This window comes from Mesoplodon bidens (assembly GCF_964165515.1).
Source record: "Mesoplodon bidens genome assembly, chromosome: 14".
NCBI classification, from domain to species: Eukaryota; Metazoa; Chordata; class Mammalia; order Artiodactyla; family Ziphiidae; genus Mesoplodon; species Mesoplodon bidens.
The window spans coordinates 62,269,509-62,294,526 of NC_138170.1; the positions used below are offsets into that span (position 1 = coordinate 62,269,509).

At 37.0% G+C, this 25,018-nt stretch overlaps 1 protein-coding gene across 1 annotated transcript; it reads left to right on the forward strand.

Moving 5' to 3' along the window:
• The first annotated feature begins 242 nt into the window (after positions 1-242).
• On the forward strand, positions 243-15,538 carry FAM98A (family with sequence similarity 98 member A). Its single transcript, XM_081254842.1, has 8 exons — positions 243-397; positions 3,494-3,642; positions 5,805-5,939; positions 9,429-9,613; positions 10,624-10,704; positions 11,263-11,379; positions 13,469-13,636; positions 13,732-15,538. The coding sequence occupies exons 1-8, from the start codon at positions 345-347 to the stop codon at positions 14,395-14,397; spliced, it is 1,554 nt and encodes a 517-aa protein (XP_081110968.1). The 5' UTR covers positions 243-344; the 3' UTR covers positions 14,398-15,538.
• Positions 15,539-25,018: the final 9,480 nt, after the last annotated feature.

Consider the following 25,018-nt stretch of genomic DNA (forward strand, 5'->3'; position numbering starts at 1 on the left):
CACATGCGTACACCCAATTAGGAGAAGTTAGAGCGCTCCCCGACTCGCCTAGTCCCCACGCCCAGCTGCCACGCAGCCAGTCCTCCTGCCCTTCTTGGGGCCGCTAGCTTCACTATTCTGTAATACGCATGTGCAAACGGTGACTCCGGGCCACCCTTTAGCCGGCCGGGGCGGGACAGCAGGCGGAACCAAGTTTCTTGCGCACGCTCCAGACATGCGCAGTGCAGCGGCTGAGGCGCCAGCTGTCGATTTGGAAGTTCCGGGGAGGCAGCGCATGCGCGAGTTTACGCGTTACCGGCGAAGAGGGGACCCTGACGACTCGGAAATTTGAATACCACAGTAGCATGGAGTGTGACCTCATGGAGACTGACATCTTGGAGTCGTTGGAAGATCTCGGGTAAGACTGCCTGGGCACGGGTCTCCCAAACCCCACGCTGCCGGCGCCCCGGGAACTCCTCCTCAGCCCCAGTCAGAGACACCTGCCTCTTCACGCCGCACCCCGTGGCTCCTGACTGTCGCCTCCCTGTAGCTCCGGGACCCCATTGCCACGTCCACTGCCTGCCCTGCCAGGTCGGGGCCCTCCAGCTGCGACACCCGAGGCCTCCCCTGTGCTTCCTGCAGCCGAGTTACCCGCAGCGTTTGTCAGTCATGCGTGTCATTGTCTGGGTTTTGGTTCTCGCCACCACGCTCCCCGAGCTCCTCTCCTTGCGCCTCATTCTCCTGCTCTCCTCCCTCACTCTGGAGGTTGCCAAAGTTGATCTTCTGTTTCCCTACTTGTTCTCCAAACTTCCTGCTCCTGTTTTGAGCCCCTACTCCTACCCCACCCCCATACCCTCAAAAAAATCTGCTTTGCCCAGTCATGTATGCGTGTGCCCAGGCTGCCCTCAGCCACAAGTCCGTGCGCTGCATACGTTCCGCCCGCTAGCTCACTTGTGCACTTAACCTGTCACCACCTTCCTGGGAACCACTGGCAGTTTCCCTTGACTCTGACACTCCTTCACTGAACCACCGTTAGCCCTTACCCTTAGGGGCATCTTCACCCACCAAGTCCCTGCATATTTGTTGTGCATTTTGCCTCTCCTCGTGACAGTTAACCATAATTTATCTGTATCTAGAAGCTGGAAATAGGGATTCTTATCTCACTGGGTCACCCAGATCAGTGTACTCTGTTAAAACTTGAGAACTTAGAATTTCTTGGGCTAAATGTGGTTCCAGAAAGAAACTGTATGATTAAATATTTGCCTACAGGTATGGTATCAAAAAAAAAAAAAGAAAGAAAGAAAGAAAAAAGAAAAACAGATTTAGGTAACCATATTTACAAAGTAACAAGTCCCTTATCAAAACCTTCCCCGAGGTTTTTCCACGCCATGGAAACCTTTGGGGGAAATCTTTCTTCTTCAGGAAAGGATACCTTGGGTTCCCCAAATCTGCCCGTTTAAGTAACTTGTCCTGGAACAGATTTTTATGAAAGGAAATGGTAGTGCTTGTCATCTTTTTTTGTCAACATGAATTATTATTGTTCTTTTCTTTGGAACTTGGTCTGAATTGTCATGACTATTCTGGACTTTAGGCGGCTTATTTCTTTGATGAGAGCCTAAGTAAAAGTCACATTCAGCAAAAAGGCGTCTTTTTGGTGGACCTCTCAGACTAAACTGCTAAATTTCACACATGAAACCATTCAGTAAACATTTTTGATGAACACTTGTTCTGTTGACAGTGTTGATCTGAGCGCTTAAGGGTACAGAGTGAGGTAGAAGAGAAGTTCACACTGTGAAAATACGCTTTGAGGAGAACTGAGGAGGGCCAGGAAAAGGAGAGGAAATGGGGAAGGAAAACTGGGAAAGGAAACAAGTCCTAAGCTTCCTAGAAGAAGTGACACTTAAGATTAATCTTGAAGGAGGAGTAGAGAGAGAGGATGGAGGTAAACTGCATTTAAATGTAGTCATTCTGCACGGATAGAGGTCCCTTAACAGTTGGTGATGGATGCCATTTCTTCCCATTATTGTTCTTTTATCCTGTTAACTATGTTTTTCTTCTTTGGGGTCCTATAAAAGTCATTGTTACTATAATAACTCTAGTTAAATAAATCATGGAGATAGGTTGTAATGTAAACCATGGATAGTCTGAAAACTTGACTATACATTTTAACCCATAACTGCCTAGTTTGGTGGCTTTCAGTCATTAAAATTTAGCCTTAATTGAATGACGTGTACTTCTCAAGGATTTACTGTGAAATATTAGAAATAAATGACCATTTATTTTTAACCTGGTACACAGTAGGAATTCAGTAATTACTTGTAGAATATATTAATAGAGTTTAAATGTGTAACACAAGGAGAAATTTCTAGGCCTAGTTTTTTTATTACACTGTCTAATAATATGTGGTTTTGAATCTAGATGCCAGGCTATATATAATCTCATTTTTTGTGTGAGATTTCTTCTGTCCCATTAAATATATAAACATAATTATATTTTAGAAGGATTGACTGTTATCATTTCTCTAACATCTCTACATCTCTAAATATCGAATTATCTTGAGCATATAATGTATCATATTTAATAAGTGCTTTTATCAATTTTACATTTAAAAGAAGATAAAATAACCTTCTGAAGAATATGTATTTTAAAATTACCTTGAGAATGATAAAATCTTTAATTCTAGCTACTTTCTAAATTGAGGTTCATTGTTACTATTGTCTTTTATGAATGTTTGAACATTTAATAATTTTTAAAAATTGCATTTGAATCACTTACAAAGAATTGGGATTCAGTTGCACCAGTTCACCCAAACATCAACTCCCAGCAATTATTAAATTAATCTTCACATTTCTCTGGTACTAGTAAAGTCTTAACTAATCTTAACTATCATTAAATATAGAAGGAGGAAATAAATGAATAATTGGAAAGCTTTTGCTTTTAAAGAAAATCATTAAAAACCAAATCTAATTAATTTGTGGAAAAATTTCTAGAAAATATAACCTAAGTTTTAATTCTGAAATAGTAAACTATAGTATAACTAGTTATCACTTATAATCTAGTTTTAATACTAATTCAATTAAAGTAAGAAAGTAAACCTTTGTACAATAAGAGCTCTCAGTAAATGTACAGAGGTTGACATAATTTAGTACATGTGATTCTATTCAATATTCACATATTTTGAGGGGATTAGCTTGTTTTTTCTAATGGTTTAGTTAATTTATATTTGCAAGTTTAGAGACTGGTCATTGTAATTTATCTTTGTTAAACCATTGCTTAATTATACAAATAAAAATGTAAATACATTGTAATATATTAGATGTGATTTTATATTCTTCTGAAGTATAATTTCTTACCAGTTACAAGGATCCATTGTTAGAAGATGTAATGTATTAGATGTGATTTTATATTTTTCTGAAGTATAATTTCTTACCAGTTACAAGGATCCATTGTTAGAAGATGTAATGTATTAGATGTGATTTTATATTCTTCTGAAGTATAATTTCTTACTCACCAGTTACAAGGGTCCATTGTTAGAAGATGGCGCTCTGTCTCAGGCAGTCTCTGCTGGAGCCAGTTCCCCCGAGTTTACCAAACTCTGTGCTTGGTTGGTGTCTGAATTAAGAGTGCTCTGTAAACTAGACGAAAATGTGCAAGCAACTAACAGTAAGTAAACATTCAGTTTTAGGTGCAAAATGTAAAAATAAAGTTTGTATTGTCAAGTGAACATTATTAGTATTACAGCTGAAATTTCAAGTTCTTTGTAAATTTAAAAAAAATTTTGTGAAGAAACCAAATGCTTTTTTCTCCTCCATTGTTTTTAGAGATAAGGTGATTCTGAAGTTGAAAAACTGGAATGTAGTCATACAACTGTTAAAAATTTGTGGAAGTTGAAAAGACCCTATTACTGAGACACAGAAAAATGGAGACAAGTATATATGAACTTTTCATTCTTTGTAAAAAGTTGTGAGATCTTAAATTGGTGGCTAGAACTAGAAATTGGGGCTTTTTTCTCTGAGGACTACCAAATTCCAGTACATATAGCATGTAAAGTAAATGCATTCTAATTCTGTTATACATAGGGAGAAAGAATACTTTATTAAGAAGCTTTCTGTGTCATAGGAATGTATCACTAGATGCATCAAAACTAGATCCAGCACCATCAGATTTATGGTGCTGAGAGCTGTTTTACATTTGCCAATTTTGTTAACTGCTTTAGCACTAGTTTTGATGCTGCAAAAGAGGCAAAAGCTTGGAATCTGATACTCCACAACCTGGTTCCCTCCTATCATAGGTAAACCCATAACAGGAGATAAAGAAAAATGCCTACCTGCTAATCCACCCTTATGGAGAACTATACACATAATCCTATTTTTTTCCCCCACAGAATCCCATTTTGAAGAGCTCACTCTTGCATATTTAGTATATTTAATGTGTATACATCAGTGGCATCCAATTCTAATTATTAAGGAGAGTATAGTGTAACAGTAGTAGCAGCAGCTTACACTTACTGAGCACTAGCCATATTCTAAGCACTTTACTAGTGTTAACTCATTTAAACCTCAGGGCAGCCCTACCAGGCAGCTTTTATTACTCTTTTATACATTAAAACAAGGAAGCACAAAGGTTAAGTACATTTCCTGAGGTCACACAACCAGTAAGTGCTTCAGTCCCCAGCAGTCAAGTTTGGGAGCCAGTGTTCTTCACCTGCCTCTTGACCTAACATTTCAGAGACTGTAGGTGCCCTTGAAAACACCTATACGGTGTTAACTGTTTATAGCCAGGAGCCCTGTTGTTCAAATGAAAACATCTTATAGAAGTCAATATAAAACAGGTAGAAAGTATGGCTGTTGTAGTTGATGTTGAGAGGGACTACTTTGAGCACAGCTGTCTCCTCCCCGGCTGCCTCTAACGGAGTTCTTTGGAACTGAAGTTCACAGAACACAGTTTGCAAAACATTGATAATACATTCTTCCCATTTTATAGGTGAGAAAATGGACTCAAATCAAGTGACTCTCAAAGTTTGTTAGTTAAATTTTACCCCTTTGTAATACTGGTTAGAGAACTATCAAAATAGTAAAGAAGAACAAGCATTGCTTTTCCTTGGTTCACCCAGTAAACGCTATACTTGACACGTTATGAGAAAACAGAAACACGAATCATGTTCACCATCTTCAAATATAGTCTAACTGGGAATTTTAGGCACAACTGAAACAACTGGAGATTACAACAGTAGTTAAATACTTCACTTTGTGGTTCACAGGGGAAGGAAATCAGTGAGCGTAGCAGGCCCTGGGGAAGGTTTCATCAAGGAGCAAGACCACTGGGCTTTGATGGATAGGTGAGGTTTGATAGAGGAGGAGAGAGTAGAGGGCATATCAATCACCAGGAGTCACTTAAGTGAAGACACACAAGTAGAAATGAGACTAACCATTCCTGGGACAGTGAGGAGACCGGCCTGGTACAAATAGAGGGAATGTTTGTGGAGGTTGTAGGTAACTACTATACACATGTAGTAGGAACTACTCCTAACACTATACTGGGAAGGGCAAGCAGAGAGGCTATGAGGAATCTTTAAAGGCAAACAGAAAAAATTAGATTGGATGAGGTAGAAATTAGGAAGCCATTAAAGGTTCTCAAACAAGGCAATAACCTAATGAAAACTGTTTAAGAAAGCAAATTGGCAGTGGTGTGAGAACGGATGAGTTAGAAGAGACAGGAACTTGTATTAGGAAAATGCTATTAAAATTTTCAATTTATATATAATTACTATGCCAATGGGGAAAACAATAATTTTTATTAAATAAGATTATTTTAATTCTTAAAAGGCCCAAGTGAAGCTGAAGAATTCCAGCTTGAGGTGAGTGGGCTACTAGGGGAGATGAACTGTCCATATCTTTCACTGACATCTGGGGATGTGACCAAGCGCCTCCTCATTCAGAAGAACTGCCTCCTTTTGCTCAGTAAGTTCATGGCTACTAGAATGTAGTCATTACTTTTTATTTATGTTTTCCATGGCTAATAAATTGGTGTAAAGAAAACTTTGTTAAATTTCTAACTAAGAAGCTAATGATTGGTCCATGCGCTGGTAGCAGTGTCGTTTTGTAATTGCTACTCGTTTATGGTTTAAATTTGGTGTGGTGCTCAGCCTGCTGTGCTTCACCTAACATGACCAAAGGTAGTGCTGGAGGGTTATGCAAGTGTGTGATCACCACACCTCAGTGTTCTATACTAGAAACACATTTTAAAATAAACTAGGAAGATATTGTGGGAATAATGAAGGTTTTTTAAATTAATTTATTGAGGACAGTAACCATTCTAGGTGCAGTAAATGGTAAATGTAATTAAAGTATTTTGTTGATATTTCTTTGTGGCTGCGTAATTGGGGATTTTGGTTTTGTTTGTAAAGATGTCAAATTACAATGTAAACATTTCTGGAATACTATTTGGATTGTTCCTGTACTTACTGATCATTCTGGGAAGTAAATTTTTATGAAAAATTCTCTCCTTCCATGTTTTTTAAATATACTAACCACTATTTCTCTCTTCACCCTGAGAAACAATAAGTAGACTCACAAATTTTATTGCCTTATATAAACTCTCCAATAAACACCACCAGTAATGTTAGACTCAGAATTTTTGTAGCATTCTGAGACACACTTAGAGTAAACTTTGGTTAACTGATACAACTGAACTTTGGCTTCTGAAAAATGATGCAACTCCAATTTTGAAGGTTCAGTCAAAAAAAAAAAAAGTGTATTCACAGCCATTATACTTAGGAACTAAGGTATTCCAAAATCACTTTCTTAATTTCCCCTTTGTCAAACGATTGTTACTGGGTGGGTATGGGGGCAGGGAATAGACACGTAACGTTAGATATTGCTTTAGATATTGATATTGCTGCATATAGTTCTTATGCATGCATTCATTGTCCTTCAAATTGTATAATTTCAATAACTGGCTCAGCCACAGTATACTCACTGAATCTTCCTTTGTAACACTGCTTTTCCTTTCCAATACCTGATATTTGGCACTTAGAATATGTTATCTTACATAGGAAGACAACAGCTGTGTGGAAAGCTCAGTAATGACCCTGAATAGGTAATTCTTCCAAAGAACTCAGTTTGGTCTTTTTGGTACTGATACTTATAAAAACCACTTGGAATATAAATATTTATAAAAATGCCTTTAACTCTTTCCTGTTTCTTAAGCGAGTGTCCTGAACATTATTATTTTGGACTCAGGGTCATAATTATATTTTAATGTGCTATCACCCCTCAAAAGCTTTTCAAGAATATACAACTATTTGCTCCTCAACTACATGACTAAATCAACAAAAGGTTACTCTGCTCTTCGAATTCTTTGTACATACATACACACTGCTCCCTTCCTCCTCTTTCTTTGCTTCTGCTCTTTCCCCTTTTGAAAATATTCCCTAGTTTGTATTCTCTCTCATGCTAGTATGCATTTATGTACATATACTCATTCTCTTTTCGCGCTGTATAAATATTTCTCATCTTTCCAAGCATCAGTTGTCACATCTCGATGCTATAATTTTACTTGCTTCTTCCAGCACCCTTACCTTACTGATTTGAATCTTTTAATACATTGCATTCTGAGGCGGAAAATAAACCAACCTCATTAGAATTGTTAGTAAAATAGAATAGTCTATTCTCTAATAGTCTGTAGTGGCTGAAAAACTCTCATGTATCAGGTTAAGAACTGTTGTGGCTGTTCATTGGCCTTTGTGGTTGTTAGGATATTTCCCTTAGGTATAATTAGTCAGATATCTTTGATGCATATATTCTTTATTCCTAACTAGATTGTCTGTAGAGATCTTTTTTGTTTGTTATGCATAATACCTACAGTGCCTTTCCTGGTACTTTGAACACATCAGTTACAGTTAATGTTTTTCAATGGTAATTGTGTTGGTAAACTAATTTTGTGAATGCCTGAGCTATGTTGTCCCAAATTTAGAGACCAATTTATTAAATCATATAATATATGCTTTTCTAGAACAAGGGTTGGCAAACTTTTTCTTAAATGGCCAGATAGTAAATATTTTCAGCTTCGTGGGCCATAAGGTCTCTGTCACAGCTACTTAACCCTGCTGTTGTAGCATGTAAGCGGCCGTAGATGATACGTAAGTGAATCAGAGTGTGGCAGTGTTCCAATAAAACCTTATTTGCAAAAACAGTTGATTATTTTCATGACCTTGGGGTTTTACTGTTTCGATCTTTTAGCTCATACAGTTTGCTATATGGAACATGTTAAGATTTTATCAAACCCATTTAGAATACCTTTCCAGAAACTTAGCTGTGTTTATTCTAGAATAGGATTTGGCAGCTTTTCAGAAATGATCTGCCAAAATTATGATCCGTGTACTTCTCACATTACACCTTGGGTGTAGGAAATGAGATATTCAAGCTGATCATTCTTTTATACTTATAATAGGGCTTAAGAGCCCAGAAAATGTCTTTTTCCAAAACTATCTTCCTAACATTGTCAGAAGATTCTCACTTTGTCACATAACCTGAAATCCTGAGATCCAAATGATTATTAAACATCTTTTGTAACAAGTTAAATGTCCTTGGGAAGGTTAAAGTAATAAGATTGAATATTTATACCTTCAACTGAATTACTTGAAGTAGATTGCTGCCCTCATAATACCTGCCTGAAATCAACACACAAGGGGATGATATTGATACGAAAGGACTCTGTCCAGAAATGATTAGAAAGTTTGGGGTTTTTTTTATTTCCCCAGGGGAGGGGGTGAGAATGAGGAACATAGGAGGAAAGGGAATATTGAGAAGAATATAGATGGAAGAGGGTTTTCTGTGAACAGCTGGAGGGTGACCTTAGGCTACTGGAGACCATGAAAAGGGAATGTTTGGAAATTTAGTCCTTTCCCCCTTCTCTTGTAAGTGAAGCTTTGACTACTTAAAAATGTTCTTTCACTCTGGTCTTAAACAGACTACCTGAGTTTTGGAAGGTAAGAGGGCAGGATAGTTGCATCACTGGTGTGTATCAGTTGTGAGAAGTTAAAAAAAATAATAATAATGATAATAACTTTTTAACTGTTGCTAAAAATTGGCCGCCTGCCACCTTTTGCAAATTTGTTAACAGATGCCAGCCCCTGTTCTGGAGGTTCCTTAATAGTGAAATGCAAGAATCCACATTTTCAGATGTGATCTACCTTGATCCTTTGATTTCAAAGAAGAATTGCTTGCTTTTAAATCAGGCTTTAAACATATATTGGTTAAATACTGAATTACAGAACCAGTTTATATGTTACGTCATTTGCAGGTAAAAATGGTTTTCCTTTCTTGTTTTTATCCATTCTTGCAGCTTTACAAGTTACATATCATTAGGTCTATAGAGTTGTGACTCCAGACTTATGACTATTAATTGTAGCTGTATCTCATTTTGAAATCTTATTTTGTTTACTTCAGCATACCTCATCTCAGAACTAGAAGCTGCCAGAATGCTCTGTGTGAATACTCTTCCAAAAAAAGCTCAAGAAGGAGGCGGTAGTGAGGTCTTTCAAGAGTTGAAAGGCATATGTATTGCTCTAGGAATGTCCAAACCTCCAGCCAATATAACTATGTTCCAATTCTTCAGCGGGATTGAAAAAAAAGTAAGACCTTTAGTACCAGATTGTAGTGTATTAAAGGCATAGTCCTACAGTTGTTTGAAATGAAACAAGTTAATTTCTCTTAATGGGAACCTAATGTGCATATTATTAAGTGATTGTTACTAAATAAGTTTTGGGTTTTAAGTCCTAGATACCTTCAAGAGAAATTGGTATTAACATGTTAGCATGTTTCTTTTTCAAAAAGGAAACTTTGCACTTTGATTTATAAACTGAAATAAGCTAGAAATAATGTAAAAAGAACTAGGACTTGCATCTGTTTAAAAGTTATTTTATCATTGAACTTTGATGCAATTAATTTTAAGGTCCTTATCATTAAATGTTACCACCATTCTCCCTATTGACTGGACAGAAAAGGATGTAAATGTTTTGGAATTTTAATCCAGTCACTTCGAGTCTTACGTGTTTCAACTGGCAAACTAGATATGTTGACTGCTAATATAATCTAGTATGTGAAAATAAGTCAGAATTGTTTTATACCACATGTTATCAACAGTTAAGAGTTTTTATATAATTGATTAGGAACAAGCAATTTTAATTAAAAATTAATGAACAGAAGAGAATGATATTTGTTATAGCATAGTTATTCTCTGTATGCATATCTGCTGGACTCTAAGAATTGGTACATTTGCATTGTGGGGTAGATGGACGCCATGATGCACAAATTTGACTGAACTACAGGGGAGCAGCAGTGTATCCATAGTCCTTATTTTTCTGTGTGTTCATTCATTCATTCAGCAAATACACATTGAATGCCCACTGTTGTCAGGCACTGTTCTAGGTACAGTGAAGGACTCATGCTTCCATAGACACGTGAGGAGTGGGTCAAGTGAGTGTCTTTATCGTGTGGGTCTTGTACATTTCAAAACATCCTCCACCTTTGCCTCTGTCAGGAATCTTCTTTTGATGGCAAGATATGATGGGAATTGGGAAGATGAGGAGGATGTGTTTTACTTTTAGATTTGTTTATTCATTCATTTATGTTTTTGTGTCAGTTAAAGGAAACATTAGCAAAAGTTCCACCTAATCATGTGGGAAAGCCTTTATTGAAGAAGCCAATGGGACCGGCCCACTGGGTGAGTAGTAATCATCCTGAGTAAACTTTGTAAGGAGCCATCTGCCTATCTCAGGATATTTATGTTTGTGTTTTTGAAGTTGTATTTTCTAATATGTATTTTCCTAGGTGGACATCCTTAGAATCATTTTTGTTAATCTTAAGATTTATCCAAAATAATTTTATTTATGTAAGATGAGAAGCACTTCTTTCATAATTTGTAAATATTTCACACAGCTGATTAAATTGAAGTTCAGTATGATGCATGTTTCTAATTGCCAAATGGGTTGCCTTCAAGCCAAAAATTTCACTGGGCTGAGCTTCACACAGTGAATTATAGGAAAACTAAATGAGAATTTTGTACTTTACATATTCTTTATTATGTTTTGAGACAGCATTGTTATGCCTATCATTTCATTAGTTTATTATAACTTCTTATTCTATTCATTAAATAACCTAATTCATTTTGTGCTGAGTGCTGGGGATTCAGTTGTTAATAAAACAGATACAGTTTCTGCCCTTTTGGAATAGGGGATCAAGCAGATTTAAATTCTAACTGGTCTTTTTAATTTTGTTTCAGGAAAAGATAGAAGCAATTAACCAAGCCGTAGCCAATGAATATGAAGTTCGGAGAAAGCTGCTAATAAAACGTTTGGATGTCACTGTCCAGTCTTTTGGCTGGTCTGACAGAGCTAAGGTACACATTATATCACTTAAAAGAGCAGAGTATTTATAGACATGATCCTTAAACATTCGTAGCCCAGTTTAGATACAGTGGAGACTATAAGAGAAATACATAGGAGACACACATAGGAGTTTTACTTTAGTGAGTTACTGAGTAGCAATTCTTTCAGCCATTCAGCAATAATAAAAACATTTATTTTTCAATTTTTTAGTATTTTCCAACAAAGCTATATGTTATAAACCCTACTGGGAGTTCCCATTTATGAGAGAAAAGGAGAGAGTATCTGAAAATTACTAAAAATAATAAATTTTACAATTATTTGTTTACTGTACTTTAAGCTAGCGATTTAACTTGCTAATTAAATAAATTAATTAAATTAGAAATACTGGTTTTGGAGGACCAAATATTATGATCCATTTATGGAGAACTGGAGAATCTGGTAAGACTGTTTTATTTCAGCTTCAATAAGATAATCCAGGTAAAGGTCTTGGTCATTCAACAGGTATTTATTAAATATCTACTATTTTATCAGTAAGTGGTAATTAATTGGCACAATTGATTAATTTGACCTTCTTAGAACCCTGAAATGGAACTAATTCTTGAATTTATGTGGAGGTTGGTCCAAATATGTTAGTATTCGATGTTCCCTTAATAGTGCATTCATTTTTAAAAGTAGATTTTTCTCTGAATTTTAATTGAGAAAATGTTTTTCTTTAGTTAAGTTCTCCAGTTATCTTCCTAATACATTAGTTTCACCTAAAATCTTTAAACCATAGCATAGTCCTATTTAGCTGCTAAATTGATGGGGTAGATATTTATTGAGTTAACAGTATCTTAGTCTTGGAAAGGGTTTTTAGAGATCAGTCTTAACTCCCCTTATTTTGCAACTAAAAAAATGGAGAGCCAGGTACATGGAAGGTTTTGCCTAAGATCTCACAGTGAGTCAGTAGTAACATGAGGAATAAACTGTTCTCTTCTGGGACTGTTGAGGAAATACCAGTCCTTTCTTAAGTTGTCTTTGATAAAAACAATCATTTTACTCTCAGCATAATACATATACTTCAAAAACAAAAACCTGCAACTCTCAGCTAGAAAAGCATGTAATGATTGATGGGTGTGCATTGACCCAAGGCATTAACACTACAGTTCTGGGGTTTTGTTTGTTTGTTTTTTAATAAATTTATTTATTTGTTTGTTTTTGGCTGTGTTGGGTCTTTGTTGCTGCGCGCGGGCTTTTCTCTAGTTGCGGCGAGCGGGGGCTACTCTTCGTTGCAGTGCATGGGCTTCTCATTGCAGTGGCTTCTCTTGTTGCAGAGCGTGGGCTGTAGGCACGCGGGCTCAGGAGTTGTGGCTCGCGGGCTCTAGAGCGCAGGCTCAGGAGTTGTGGCGCACGGGCTTAGTTGCTCCGTGGCATGTGGGATCTTCCCAGACCAGGGCTCGAGCCCGTGTACCTTGCATTAGCAGGCGGATTCTTAACCACTGTGCCACCAGGAAAGCCCTAACTTGCTCTTTATATCCTTTGTTCATTCATCCTTTGTGGTCTTATGTTACACATGCATTAAATGTACTTCTACTAAATGGTTAAAGTAGACTCTTTTTCTTAATTATTATTTATAATAGAGGAAAGTATTACATGGGGATCACTTTTGCAAGAAATATGTATCATGTTAACATAATTAGTTCAAATTAGTCACAGGTAACTTTTTTTATCTTGTAGTAAGCAGATGAGAAAATTAAAAAAGCAAAATTGTTGAAATGGGTTTCCATTCTTATATTTAAATAGATAAAATGAAGGTGTTTGATCTGAGACCAATGGCATGGGGAACCTTTTTGTCCCACAGTCCTTTTAAAAGGGAAGCCCTTCTACCCCCATATCCCCCTCCCCCTATCATTCCTTGGGGATATGGGGGTAAAAGGGCTTTATCTCAGCTGTACTCTTAAGTTAGCTCTTCACTAGATAGGAGCAATGGTGAGTATGTAACTTCTGTCATCTGGAGCCTAATAAGTATTATCATCAGACATTTTGGAAATCTTATTTAATATCAATGTTTCTATGTCATCTTGAAAATTGACATTTGTCTTTGAACACTTTCTTTCACAGAGTCAGACAGAAAAATTAGCGAAGGTTTACCAGCCAAAACGCTCAGTCTTATCTCCTAAAAGTACTATTTCTGTTGCCCACCTTTTGGCCGCAAGACAAGACTTGTCAAAGATTTTAAGGACAAGCAGTGGCTCTATAAGAGAAAAGACTGCCTGTGCCATCAATAAGGTGATTAGAGTACCTTTAATTTTCTTTCAAATACATTTATTTCTGTTTATAAAATAAAGTAATTCAAAATTTTAAATGTCTTTCTTATTCCATAGGTGTTGATGGGCAGGGTTCCTGACAGAGGAGGTAGGCCCAATGAAATTGAACCTCCACCCCCGGAGATGCCACCATGGCAGAAAAGGCAGGATGGCACCCAGCAGCCAGCAGGAGGCCGCGGAGCAGGGAGAGGTGGTTATGAACATGCCTCATATGGAGGGCGAGGAGGTCACGAACAAGGAGGGGGGAGGGGCGGACGTGGTGGCTATGACCACGGTGGCCGAGGGGGAGGAAGAGGAAATAAGCATCAAGGAGGCTGGACAGACGGAGGGAGTGGAGGGGGCGGTGGCTACCAAGATGGTAGTTACCGAGATTCCGGTTTCCAGCCGGGTGGCTATCACGGAGGCCACAGTGGTGGCTACCAGGGTGGTGGTTATGGTGGCTTCCAAACATCTACATATACAGGAAGTGGATACCAGGGTGGTGGATATCAGCAGGACAGTAGATACCAAGATGGAGGGCATCATGGTGATCGAGGCAGTGGTCGCGGAGGGAGAGGTGGTCGCGGAGGCCGAGGTGGTGGACGCGCAGGCCAGGGAGGAGGTTGGGGAGGAAGAGGGAGCCAGAATTATCACCAGGGGGGACAGTTTGAACAGCACTTCCAGCATGGAGGTTATCAGTATAATCATTCTGGATTTGGACAGGGCAGACATTATACTAGTTGAGGCTACAGAACCTTACATTTTGCTAGAGCTCAAGTAATAGAAACTTAGTTTCAGAATCCTGAATCCAGCATTGATTTTGAGTTAATGTGAGACCACAGGTGACAGGCAGATTCCTGCTTGGCATAAGCATTTGTAGGTCTTCATACAATACTGTTCGTTTTGGGTTTTGTTTTATTTTTAATGGACTTACATAATGCTGTTTATTTGAGAAACACATACAGTATCTCTCCTTTGTATGAAGAATTTCTTAAAAGGTAATTAAAATTGCCTGTAATTGACCAGTAGACTAATTCCACAGTCAGAACATGCATATTTTTCTGAACAAAATTACTTGAGTAAGTAGTTTTCATGTTTTCAATATGCAGTTTTGAAAAATGAGGATTCTCCTAGATTTTTTTAGATTTACAACTAGGAAACCTTCCTCATATTAACAATCCATTTATATGTATTTTCCTTAAAGTATTCTAATGCCTATTTTCCAAGCACAGTTCTGCCCTGATTGGCTTTTTATTCTGAGAAGTTATGCAACATTTGCTTCATGATAGAACTTCGAGGTCAGTTCCTATTAAATGAGCTCTTCTGCAGATAGCACATTCAGTAGCCTTATCCTTTCGATGGAATACTGTACCATATGCTCAACTCTGAAAATCTTGAACACGGCCAAAATCCGTAAAGATTATAAAAGCAAACTAAGTTGTGAACCTATAGTACACGTAGGCATTTAGTTAAGTATAGCAATTCAAACTGACCTGCATCCATTCAAAACAAGTTCCTCCTTCAACCTTATTTTTACTTGAAATCTGCTAGAAGAAACAGCAAACTGAAATTTGTTTTATGCACGAGTTAATACCACTGGCTCAGCAAATACAAGTTAGTTTGCTTTGGGCAGGAGACTTCTTTTGTAATGGAAAAAATGCACTACCAAGTAAGAGGACAGATTTTTGCTTAGAGCAGGAGGCCCTTTATTATTGCTGCAGAAAACAAAAGCCTGGCTGCGTTGATGTTTGACACTCACCTTTACTGAAATCTACATGACGCTTCTTGCTGGGTTTTTGTACACGTAAATATTGTCAAGCTGTGAAAGAAAATGGCTGGAGGTGTGCTTTGTGTGAAAGGTGAGCAATAAAGTATTTGTATGTTCTCTCTTTGGTTTGAGTTTTATTTTAGCCACTTTTTAAAACTGAATTATACAGGATGCTTGCTTCAAGCTTCTGAACTAAGGCCTTTGTTCCCCAAAGATTCTCAAGTGTTTCCTTGAAACATAATTTGTAGTGAAAGATAACCCTTACTCTAGAACCTTAAGTAAGTTGAAAAATAGCTACTTCCAAATTTACCTTTTATTATAACTTTATAGCTGGAAAACTTCACTACTTATCCCTGGCCCCTAGGTGTAGCTGTTGCTGCACAGTGTGTTAGGCAAAGATCCATTAATGGCCCTGATCTTTTAGGGGGCTTTTTTGCTTATTTGTTTCTCCATTCTTCTTAAGAATGAGCGACATTTTGAATGAAGTGAATTGAAAATATAAATATATGTTTGTAAAAAGAAATAGTATTTCCTTTTCCTACTAAATTGGGCTTTTTAGAGTAAAGAATCAACTCATGGCTTACCATTAAAAATAATTCTGTTTGCTGTTGAGATAAGCACATTCTTTTGATTGCTGAAACCATTTTAAAAAGCCTTGATCATTTTGTTAATTTTACCTGTTTATTAGATTTTTTGATTGGCATTTACCATTCTAAAATGTTCAAACTTGAAGACAATTTAACATACTTTTACTTATCATTAAAGATTTTAAGTTCTGTCTTGAAAGTTGTTAAGTGTTCGTCTCTTTGCTTTATGGTGTTAAATATGTTTAGTTTGTATAGGAGTTTTCTGATAGAAATGAAATTGTCAAGGTTTCATATCTTAAAATGATATCTTAGAATGTTTTAACACATACCTTAGCATTTGCTTTAATCTGTTTTCTAGCCTCAGACTCCACAATATACTTAATGAATATGTTTCATTCTTTTGACATATAATTTTGATTTATTTTTATGGTTAGTGAATTACTTTTCATATGTGATTTTCATGTGATTACTTTTCATACGTGAGCATGTATAAGAAAACAAATGTACATTTTTCCCAATGCACTTTATTTTCTGCTTCAAATGAGAACTTTTTTTTTCACATTATAAACCCATAAAAGAATTGTCTTTTAGTTTCTTTTCTTGGACATATATTAAGTTCTCTAGAAAGAGGATATTTCAAGTCACCGGTTAGTTTTGTTATACTAAAATAAAGTTCTTAGGTTTATATAGAGTGTTGATTTTATACACATTCATAACTTTACTTGTGGAAAATAATGACTTACTGGCATAGGGAATGTGGGAATTTCTTGGAGAAACAAGAAACAAAATTTTCAGGAGGGAATTTTTGACATATGGACTCTTAAAATATTATTTCTTAAACAGACTGAGACAGACAGTACCTTTTGTTAGTGCTTTGTTTCCTCCTCTCTCAGGAACTAGAACAGGATGTCAGCAGTCTCTATGAAAATTATCAGAGGTATGCCAGTATCATTTTCATTTCTTGTTCTGGATCCAAGCTGAGCTAGTATCTTTTGGGGCTCCAGACAGGCCACTCCGAAAATACACCACAATGGCATACTGACTATTTTTGAATTAAAGTTACTTAAGAAATGGCCAATGCAAGAGGGACACTCTGACCCTCCTTTCTTTCTCATTGAAAGCAAGAAATAAGTCTCTCATGTGAAAGGTACACTCCCTGCACCTGGAGATAGAAGGACACCCTTATTGCTGGAGATAGGGAATTCGGGTTGAGAAGCCTGTATAAACAAACCTTGTAACTTCTTTAATTTACTACCCCAAGCCCAAACTCTATTTAGAATTTTCACTAATTAAGTGCCCAAATCCTAAGTTTCTTTATCCTGTTAATTCCTCGCAATTTTTTTTTTTCTTTTGTCTAAAAAGTATAAAAGCTGCCTACTTTGGCTAGGTTCCATTTCTGTGAGACCTCAGTGTGCACAAATTAAAATCTTAATTTCTTTTTCTCCTGTTAATCTGTCTTATGTCAATTTTATTATTAGTCCAGCCACAAGAACTTCAAGAGGGGTAGAGGTAGAATTTTCTTCCTTCTCATCATGTCCAACTGGAATAGAGTTAAATAAATTCGTGCTGAGGGAAGGCATTTAAAATCATTTCTGTATACAGTTGACCTTTGAACAATGTGGGGGTTAGGATTTCTGACCCTCTGTGCAGTTGGAAGTTCACCTACAGTCGTCCATTGGTATCCATGGAGGGTTGGTTCCAGGACCCGTGTGGTTACCAAAATCCAAGGATGCTCAAGTCCCATAGTTGGCCCTCAGTATCCACAGTTCTGCATCGTGCATTCAACCAACTGCAGATTGTGTAGTACTATATTTAAATGTGTGCATATTATTTGATCATCTCCCCCTTAGGTAATTTGGATAATATTTGATTCAATTGTTTTTTTTAACAGAAAGGACTATTACGTTTACCTAAATTAAAAAATAAATTCGTCACAGGGTATCTAATGTTATGTAAAACTTTTTTCCCCTGCTTTTCTTGTTTTTCTCAATCATCACTAACATGATTATAGTCACAAGAAATGCTATGTGTTGTTCAGTGCTACATTTCCACATTTGTATATGTTAATGTATTCGTAGGGTTCAAATCGTTGATTGAAGCAGGTATGCATGTCAGTGTTTGAACTCATTCATTCACCTTGGGTGCTTTGAGTCACCTGCAAAATTATGTTGCTAAAGACGTTGCATAAACATAACTGTTGGCGTGAGAACTTCCTTACTAAATCATTCCCTGCCCAGTAAATGTAAATGAAGAAGCCTAGGGTGGAAATAGAAAAAAAAAAAAAAATTTAACATGTTCCCTAGGAATTTGAGGGGAAGGTTTTGAGGAAAATCTATGAAAATGACCAGTACTTGTTAAATTATGTTGTTATACTTTCCTTAAGAAGAAGAAAAGTCTGCAGTTCAGTAAACACTTGAGTGCCTTCTCTACTCCAGGCACTGTGTTGGGCATTTGAAGCACAAAGATAAGTGAGAAAGTCCCTGCCTTGGAAAATGACCAGTTGTAGAGTCAGAAACAGGTCATTGTAGCATAGCATAATAAAAACTGAACATTATACCAGGGCGCTAGCCTAGCTCGGTGTTCAGAATTGTTCATATGAGGTGGAAATTGGCAGGAAAAGTTGGAAAGGTTGTAGGAGCCAGGTAATAGAGGGCACTACATACTTTCCTAAGTAACTTGGACTTAATTTATGTTCCTTAGTATGCTGAGGCTTGTAGTGTGGTCAGTTTGGGGTTCTATATAAATCACTGGTTAAAAAGTAGAGAGTAGATTTAAGGGGTGGGGGGGCAAAGATTGGAAACAGAAGCTTAAAGCTTAAACTAATACAGTATAATAATAGGGATGGAGAAAGGACAAATTCAGGAAATATTTAGGAGATAAAATTATAGTGCTTTATTGGTTAGAGTGAGAATGAGAAATTTAGTACGACTCTAGTTTTGTGTGGGTGTGTGACTGGATGACAATACCATTAATTGTAATCAGAATATAATAAGTGGGAAAGGTATATGCAGAGTGGGAGAGGTGGTGATGGTTTCAATCTGAAACTCAAGAAGATGCCTGGAGATGGAGATTTGGGAATGATCAGCATCCAGTGACTTTTGCATTGGAACATTCAATAGAATAATGATTCTGTATTAGATCACTCAACAGGGGAAAAAGAGCATTGGACCAAGGAAGGAATCTTGGAGAATATCATTCAAGGGGTGTTGGAGAAGGGTCACAGAAGTAAAAGGAAACCAGAGCAGTTGGCGTGTTCTTCATCAAGAGCAATGTGGTACTACTGTTACCCCATTCCACACATAAGGAGAGTGAAGCCCAGGATGGTTGAGTAGATGGCCCACATCCACGTAGCTGGTAAGCAGGGGAGCTGGAATCAAACACAGGCTCTCTGGCTCCAGAGCTCAGTAACCAACAATTCCAGACGCTACAGGGATTCAACGAACCTGGGCTTTAAAATATCCACATCTCCTGACCTTTTCAAGAGCACATTCAGAATAAATGCTGAAGCCAGTTTTCTGGAGTTTGAGGAAAGAATGAGAGGCGAGAAAGTAAGTTGAGACTAGCTCTGGAAGTTTCACTGAGATGGGAAGGACACGGTAAAATAACAATATAAAACTTGGCTGGGTGAAATGTATTCTGAAAGGTTACAAAAAGCCAAAGAAGTTTTCAAGAAAATATAGTGATTGAATATCCTTAAAAACCCAAAAGTGTTAACTGCAGAATTCTTTAGGAATTCAGAGTAAAACTATCTAGGTTTCACTGTAACTTAATGCTGTTTTTTATGAGGCATTTACAAGATGGTTAGGATTTATCAGGTTTTCTTAGGGAAAAGTCTGAAAGTGCCATCAGATCCTCAGAGCAGATAGGTTTACTCATAGTTGTACGTAGCTTCCAGCACTTACTTGGGCCTTAGCCCACACCATCTCTAATGTCTCCTAAGGCTTACCTGCTTCAGAATCCTTTCTCAATAGAGACCAGTTGTGTGGTATAGAAGACCAATCAGGTCAACTACACTAATGTGAAAGTACAGAGAAACTTGTTTCATTCTAACTAATTCTCAATTATCAGAAATTAATGAAGGGACGTCCCTGGTGTTCCAGTGGTAAAGAATCTGCCTTACAATGCAGAGGAGGTGAGTTCAATCCCTGGTCAGGAAACTAAGATCCCACATGCCACAGGGCAACTAAACCTGCACACCACAACTACTACTGAGCTGGCACACCTCAACTAGAGAGCCTGCACCACAACTACAGAGCCCATGCACCCTGGAGCCTGTGCGCCACGACTAGAGAAGAGAAAACTCGCACGTCACAACTAGAGAAGCCCATGTGCCACAACAAAGAGCCTGCATGCCACAATGAAAGATCCTGCATGCCTCAACAAAGATTCCATGTGCCGCAACTAAGACCCAATGCAGCCATAAAAATAAATAGATAAATCTTTTTTTAAAAAGTAATTAATGAAAAAAATTGAATGAAACAAGTAGAAAGTAAACCCTAACCTAAAGGGATGAGCGAGGGCTATTTTATAATCTTATTAACAATGATGATGACCTATAACGGTTTAAAATCTTGTAGGGCTGCCATCAATTAACTTCTTACCCAGTTATTGAAGTGCTCACTATGGAAAAACAAAAGTAATGGAAAGCCTCCCCTAGAAGCACTTGCTCTGTAACAAACTAGGGCAAGGAAATGTGTACCTGTATTAAAATTCAAAAGCAGTGGGTGATTGCAAGAAATACTTGCCTAACAATTCATTTAGAGCACATGGAGGCAGGTGATCTGTATTCAGAACTCTGGTGCACTAGCTCTGTGCCCTTGAGCAAGTTATTTAACCAGCAAACCATAAATAATCTTCCAATCAGGAAAATCTGGATAGCAATTCCCACCTTCATAGAATAGCTGTGCAGATTAAGTGTGATGATCTGTATAAAGTGCCTACCACATTGTATGATATGTAATGTTCACTCAGTATTTAGCAATTATCAATACAGAGGTAAATAATACTCAGGAACAACTTAAACAGAACCTAAGGGAGAATATCTCTTTTCCCTTCCTGGTTCAAGTTTGGAACAAATGTTGTAAAGAAGTGCATAGCATTCAGTTCTCTTTTCTACAACTTCAAAACAGCCTAAAATATCCCAACTGCCCGCACATACAGAATCTATGATGGACAGTCCTCTATGCATTCTTTTGCTTTTTAGGGTTTTTTGTTTTGTTTTGTTTTTGTTTTTGGTCTAATATGAGAATCTTTTCCGATGTATTTAGTGTCTGTAGAACAGAGCAGCCTTGTAACAGCATCATCAAGGACAACCAAGGGAGTGAGTTGAAGATTAGGAGACTCATCACTCGTCGGCTCATGTTACAGAACTCTTCTTTTTTTTTTTTTTTTCTTTCTTTTTGCGGTATGCGGGCCTCTCACTGTTGTGGCCTCTCCCGTTGCGGAGCACAGGCTCCGGACGCGCAGGCCCAGAGGCCATGGCTCACGGGCCCAGCCGCTCCGCGGCATATGGGATCCTCCCAGACCGGGGCACGAACCCGTATCCCCTGCATCGGCAGGCGGACTCTCAACCACTGCGCCACCAGGGAGGCCCCAGAACTCTTCTTATATCTCTTTTGAATGTTCCCTCTAGATGAGCATCTTTTTTAGTTTGTTTTCATCAAAATCAAGCTAAAATAAGAAGGTAGGTTGATGTCTGTGGTTTGGCATAATGTTTTTCCAAAATGGTATAAGCAAGAATACACAGTCATTGCAAGGGATACGCTGCTTGAATGGACTGCTTTTAGCAAAGGAATACCTTTTCTATCCTCATCTTCCACAAGTACTCTTTCTCAAAACTAGCTGAGAAAATAAGCCTTCCCACTTTGCAAAAATAAAAATAAAAAATCCCAAAATACATCCCACATCTTCCTCTTATGAATTGCCCCAGAGTTTAAAACCTTCTGGATACCAATCACAGAGATCATTCAAAATACTGGGTCAAGGAGGCCTCCTTTAAAATCTATTCAAAGCATTCTAGTCATTTAAATCCCTTTTTACTTATTTTCCCTTAAGGATCAAACTGGCCTGTCTAGGGACACTCTGTGTTCAGAACACCCAAAAGAGTATTGGTTAATTATATGAATTCTTTTAAATATATAAATAGACTATCTTACAAAAACCAATCTATTAAGACACATTGGGTTAAAACTCATGGATAAAATGTTAAATGACTTCTTTCAGATTCAGGGGTCTTTATGTCTTAAATAAGATAGTTAGAACTGATTTTACCAAATCATGTCATGAGGTATGCATTCTGATCACAGTCAAAACTCATTTCATTTTACCAAAAACATTTAAATTTATGATAAAACATTTTGTATATAAACTTAAAAATGTGCAGTTGAGCAGAAAGGCTTAAAGACCACTAACTGATAAATGTCTTCATGTGTGCTTTGAGGAATACTTCATTACTAGGGCATCATCCTGGACCAGAGAGATCTCTCCCTGTGTGTTATACACCAGACCAGCCCCTTTTTGAAAATATCTCTACTATCTTTGGAGTATATAGAACACCATCTTTGAAGTCATTTTAGCTATGGGAAAAATAAGAGTGATGGGTGATGTACTGGAAAGAGGACTATATTAGGAGCTGAAAAAATTTGTTCTTATCTCCGTTCTGCTAATAACCAATTCTATGATTTTTCTATTTCTTTAAGTGTCTATTAAATGTGTTGCTATGCATTCTTCTGTAGTCATTCTTATGAAGTTGCTGCAAGGGGGCATTTGTCACCCTTGTTCACCCTTGCCACAATTTGTTCCTCTGTGACACAGACCCTGAGGAGGGTCCATACCATTCTTTTATTATTATTATTATTATTTAATTTTTGAATAGGTAATACATGGATCCAAATTCAAAATGTAGAAAAGAGTTATTCAAAGAAATCTCCTCACTTTTGCCCCTCAGCCACACAGTTCTACTGTTACAGACATCTAATTTGTTAGGGGGATGTGTGTGTGTGTTCATGTGTCCTCTTTCAGAGATATTTTAAACATATAAAGAGATTAAATTAATTATATTCATTCCTTTCCCCATTTGTACACGAATGATGCCGTGCAATACATACTGTTTTTCACCTTGATTTTTACTTAATATTTATTTTGGAGACCTTTCCATATCAATTCATAGAGTTTCTTTTTTTTTAACATCTGAATGGTATTACATTATGTGGATGTAATCATTTATTTAACCAAGGCTTTATTAATGGATACTGGATTATTTCCAGTTGTTTCCTATCCCAAACAATACTGTTTTGAAAAGCCTAGTTCATTTTGTATTTCTCTTATGTCCAAGCATATCTTGAGAGGTCACAAGCAAGTGCCTGGATTCTGGAGATATACTGCTGGGGTTTGAAGCCTGGCTCCACCAGGCTTCAAACCCCAGCAGCTGTGTGTCCTTGAGCCTATTACTCAACTTCTCTGTGCCTCAGGTTTCTTATCAGTAAGAACTCAGGTTATTGCGAAGATTCAGTGAATCAGCCTATGTAGACTACTTGGAAAAGCGCCTGACATACAGTAAATGCTGTAAGTGTTAGTTGCTGCTACTACTCTTATTGGTATTCTTATCACTATTATCTTAAGGATAAATTCCCAGACATGGAATTACTAAGTCAAAAACAAAATACAATTCTAGTTTTGATGAATATTGCCAAAATGGTCTTCAATCAAGATTCCACAAATTAACATTGCCAGCAGTGATGTGTGAATAGAATGTCTATTTCCCCACATTCATGTGAAGAAAGTATTTGAAATTTTTGAATCTGATGAGTGAAAACTGTTATCACAGAGTAGTTTTAAGTTACATTTCATTTTAGTGAGGAGGGTAACGTGGTTTCATGAGTCCTTTGGATTTCTTTTGGTGTGAATTATCTGTTCAATTCCTTTGCCAGTTTTATTTGAAACAAGGATGTTGAATTTGTCTTATGCATTTGTAGCTCTTTATATATTAACTAGTTCTGTTAGTGATATGACTTCATACATTCTAAAACATTCTTTGTTTATCTTTGGACCTAGATTTTGGTGGGATGAGCCACTCAGACTTTTTATTTATTTATTTTTTTACACAGCTATTTTATCAATCTTCTCTTTTAAGGCTTCTGGGTACTGTGTCCTATTTAGAAAGGCATTCCCAATCCAAGATAATAATTTTAAATAGTTATTCCATAGTTCATAATATGGTATAATTTTTTCCATTTAAATCTTTCATTCATTTGGAAATTATTGTGGTATAAGTTTTGAGCAATAAATCCAAGTTTATGTTAAGGTTGTCACCCAGTTGTCTCAAATTATTTTGAGTAATATTTTTTTCTGAAATGATATGAGATGGCCACTTTATCGCATACTTAATTACCATATTACTTCTTCTATTGATATTTCTGGACTTGTTATTCTATTTCTATTGATTCATACCCTTGTAATAAACTGTTTTACTTTATGTTTTAATATCTGACAGGGCTAATTAGTATTCACTCATTGCTCTTTTTCAGATATTTCCTAGCTATTCATGTTTGTTTTTCTTCCTATGAACTTTAAATCAACTTGCTAACGCAAAAAAAATTCTCTTTGTGTTTTTTGGGGTGTGCAGTAAGAAATTCAAAGGTTCACTTGGAAGAAAACTAAGATCTTCACAATGTTTTCTTCCTCTCCAAGAACTTGGTACCTTTCCATTCATTTCAATCTTCTTTTGTGTTTCTCAGGAGCATTTTAACGTTTAGCTTGCTTGTTTCTTATTAAGTTTATTCCTTGATATCTTAACTATTTTTGTCACTTGTGTATGAGGTCTTTTATTTTATCTTCTGATTACTGTCTGTATTTATGACAGTTATTTCTGTCTATTAATTTAATGCCCAGCTACCTTATTGGTTTTTCTTTTTGTTTGTAGTAAGTTTTCAGTTGATTCTCTTGAGTTTCTCAATATGGTCACTTCAAAGTAATTATTTTGCCTACTTTAAAATATTTATACTCCTGTTTT